The sequence below is a fragment of the Propithecus coquereli genome, unplaced genomic scaffold (genome assembly GCF_000956105.1).
Source record: "Propithecus coquereli isolate 6110/MARCELLA unplaced genomic scaffold, Pcoq_1.0 Scaffold83, whole genome shotgun sequence".
Classification (NCBI taxonomy): Eukaryota; Metazoa; Chordata; class Mammalia; order Primates; family Indriidae; genus Propithecus; species Propithecus coquereli.
In genome coordinates, this window is record NW_012154507.1 from 1,833,280 (window position 1) to 1,836,070 (window position 2,791).

Sequence of the window (2,791 nt, forward strand, 5' to 3'; positions counted from 1 at the left end):
TTCTGGGAGCTTTCTACGAAAAAAGAAAAAGATTATAAGACAGTAAAAGCATAAAAAAATGAGACAAGCAACGTCCTTCCTTGTTGTTATCAGGTCCATTCCATTTGATGGAGCTGAGAAACGCAGACTTAAGTTGAAACACTGGGTTGGTATCACAAAGCAAATAAACACTTCTAGGAAGTCAGTATTATCCCTGCCTTTGGAATCAACGTAACTAACAATTACTGTTTCCTATTATGATTCCCTATTTTGTAGAGTGATGACTCACATTTTACCACCCAGCAAACTTGCTATCGATTCTATTCCCCTGAGATGAATAAAAAAAAGCAAAGTAAGATAAAACCACCCAGTCTATGCAAGCATGCCTGGTGTTGAACCTGGACAACCCTGATGAGTCAGGAGGAGAAGACTGGGATAAAAACAAAAAACGCTTAGTAAACGTGCTGGGGGTTTGGTGAGCTCTCCTTGAGCGCAGCAATGGAGCTGTGTCTGGAACATGCAGCCCCTTCTCTCAAGGCCTCCTGATGGCCTTCCTAACACCAGCTCTACCCCAGTATTATAACGAATATTGGTTTTTAAAGTTAAGTTGAAAGAGGGAATTTAATCTTTTAAAATAATTCCAGTCAAATCTCACTAGAACAAAATTCTAAGGGAGTCTCTGTTACAATCCTGTAACACGTATTTGATATTGCTGGAAATAAATGAACTGTCATTTACAAGACCCGAATATCTTCCATGTTAGACTGAGATTTTCATTATAATGGTTATTAAACAGATTTTGAAAAATACATATAATTCTAATAATACATAAGAGTTAAGAAACTTTTAAAACTTAATTTAGAAATAATTAATATTCACAACTACAGGGTAAACTGGATGAAGACCAGGTATTACGCAAAAGATAAAATCCTTGAAGCATAAAGTGAATTGTTTTAGAGCATACAAAAAAACCCAAAGCTTTTTACTCTCCATCTAAGTGGTATTTTACAGCATGGAATTTTACATATACTCCAGATTCTACAAAGTATCTCTAGGGTTCTTTAGGGAAAAATATACAAATAGTCTATATGCACCACCCAAGCCCTTGTTTGCAATGGCCTGAAAGCACACATCACCAACGCTCAGATTCTGGCACTACTGCATTCAACCAAGTCATCTCATTTTGAGTCTCGAACACCAGCGGAAGTTAAAAATGAAATAAAGTCCTAGAATCTAAACATCCGGGTGTCTCTGGCTTGAATGCTACTTTTTATATAAATAGCCATGTGTTACCTGTAATTAGAATATATTTGGTAAACTACAAAAAGAGCCGCTGAAAGCCACTCCAAACACTGAAGCCCATTGCTATTCAGCACTCTGTTACTCTCAGACACAAGTGCAGCCAAACCAACGCCAGCCAGGACAGCCACCACTGCATTGCTCTGCATCCAGAATCGTTCCACCTGTGAAAGGGGAGCACAAACAGTACGTCCAGTTGGCTAGTTTATGCAATCAATCAGGTACTTACATACTTTAAAAAATATATTGCATATACCTAGTTGCTTGTGCCTGCTGACGTTCAGGTCTTGTTAACTGACTTCCCCAGTCCAAGCCCAGACCACTTTATTTCTCAGTTTTCAAACATTCCTTTCACAGTTTGACATGTGTATCTCCCTTACTGTATCCACACACTCATTTCAATACTGTGGCCTTGGTCTTGAACTCCAGCAACACACAGGGTGGAGGAGATAGAGAAATGCTTTTGCATTACTCCTGATGTTTCCTTCATGTGGAGAAGCTCCACTAGTATAACAGTCCTGGTTTCTCTCTACCCCTCACTTATTTCCTGCTATAGCACGCACGGACTGATCTGCCTGCGGAGTTTGGGAACTGTGACGGAGCCTGCATGGCCCTCCCTCTGCCCCTCCCTTTCTCTTGGAAGTGAGCTGCCCACAGGAAGCCCTTGTCCAGGGGCAGAGTCTGTCCCTGTGGTACCAGTGGGGTAGGAGTGAGGCAGGAGAGGCCTGTGCAGCACTGCCTCTGACGAGTGGGCAAGCCTGTCCATTCTGGGATGCAGTTTGAAGCCCCCTTGTCTGCAGATATAAGCCACATTCTCCAATCTCAGTGTTATCATTAATAAAGGTGATTTTCCCACTCATCGTACTGGTTGATTTTGCTTCTCAATCAATTCAGAACTCAGGTGATCAAGTAGGGTATTATTATTAGGCTTCTCAAACACACACACAAAAAGACCACTTGGTTTCAGCTGTCAGAAAAGAGCTATCTATGTTTACAGAGTTTCTATTATAAGGAGAAGAGATACCCTAATCTCAGCCATGGCTGCCAGGGAAACAGAAACCCAGTTGCTCTTTTGCACAGGCCTGGGAACGGTGAGGTAAGAAATAAGGGAATATGTTGGCAAACACCCCAATTACAACCCATACTTCTATTGCTATTTTTAAAAGGATTCCAGGAGAAATGCAGTTATACCTATATTTGCAAGCACACACACACAAAATGACTAACTTAAATCTACTTTACATTTGTTTCTCTATTTAACTACTGTTTTTACATTTTGCTTGTCTTTTTTTCTAAAAAAGAGGTCTTAGCTGTACTAGCTTCATAATTTAACTTTTGATTTATAAAAATATATATACAATTTTAACTATTTCTGAAATAATTTTCTATTTTACAAGATTTATGAAAGATAAGCTTGTACATTCTTCACAAACTTTCTGGTCAAAGGATATGTATCTAAGTAAAACTTACCACACCCATGAAAAGTGGGTTCGAAATATCTAAATTTGCCCTC

At 39.5% G+C, this 2,791-nt stretch overlaps 1 protein-coding gene across 1 annotated transcript in view; it reads right to left on the reverse strand.

Annotated features, from left to right (window-relative positions):
* TMEM260 (transmembrane protein 260) overlaps positions 1–2,791 on the reverse strand; it is a 58,240-nt gene that overhangs the window by 17,154 nt on the left and 38,295 nt on the right. The window contains exons 8-9 of the mRNA XM_012663736.1: positions 2,749–2,788; positions 1,273–1,442 (exon numbers count right to left, since the gene is read on the reverse strand). Coding sequence (XP_012519190.1) covers positions 1,273–1,442; positions 2,749–2,788 — 210 coding nt within the window. The remainder of the gene's footprint in view (positions 1–1,272; positions 1,443–2,748; positions 2,789–2,791) is intronic.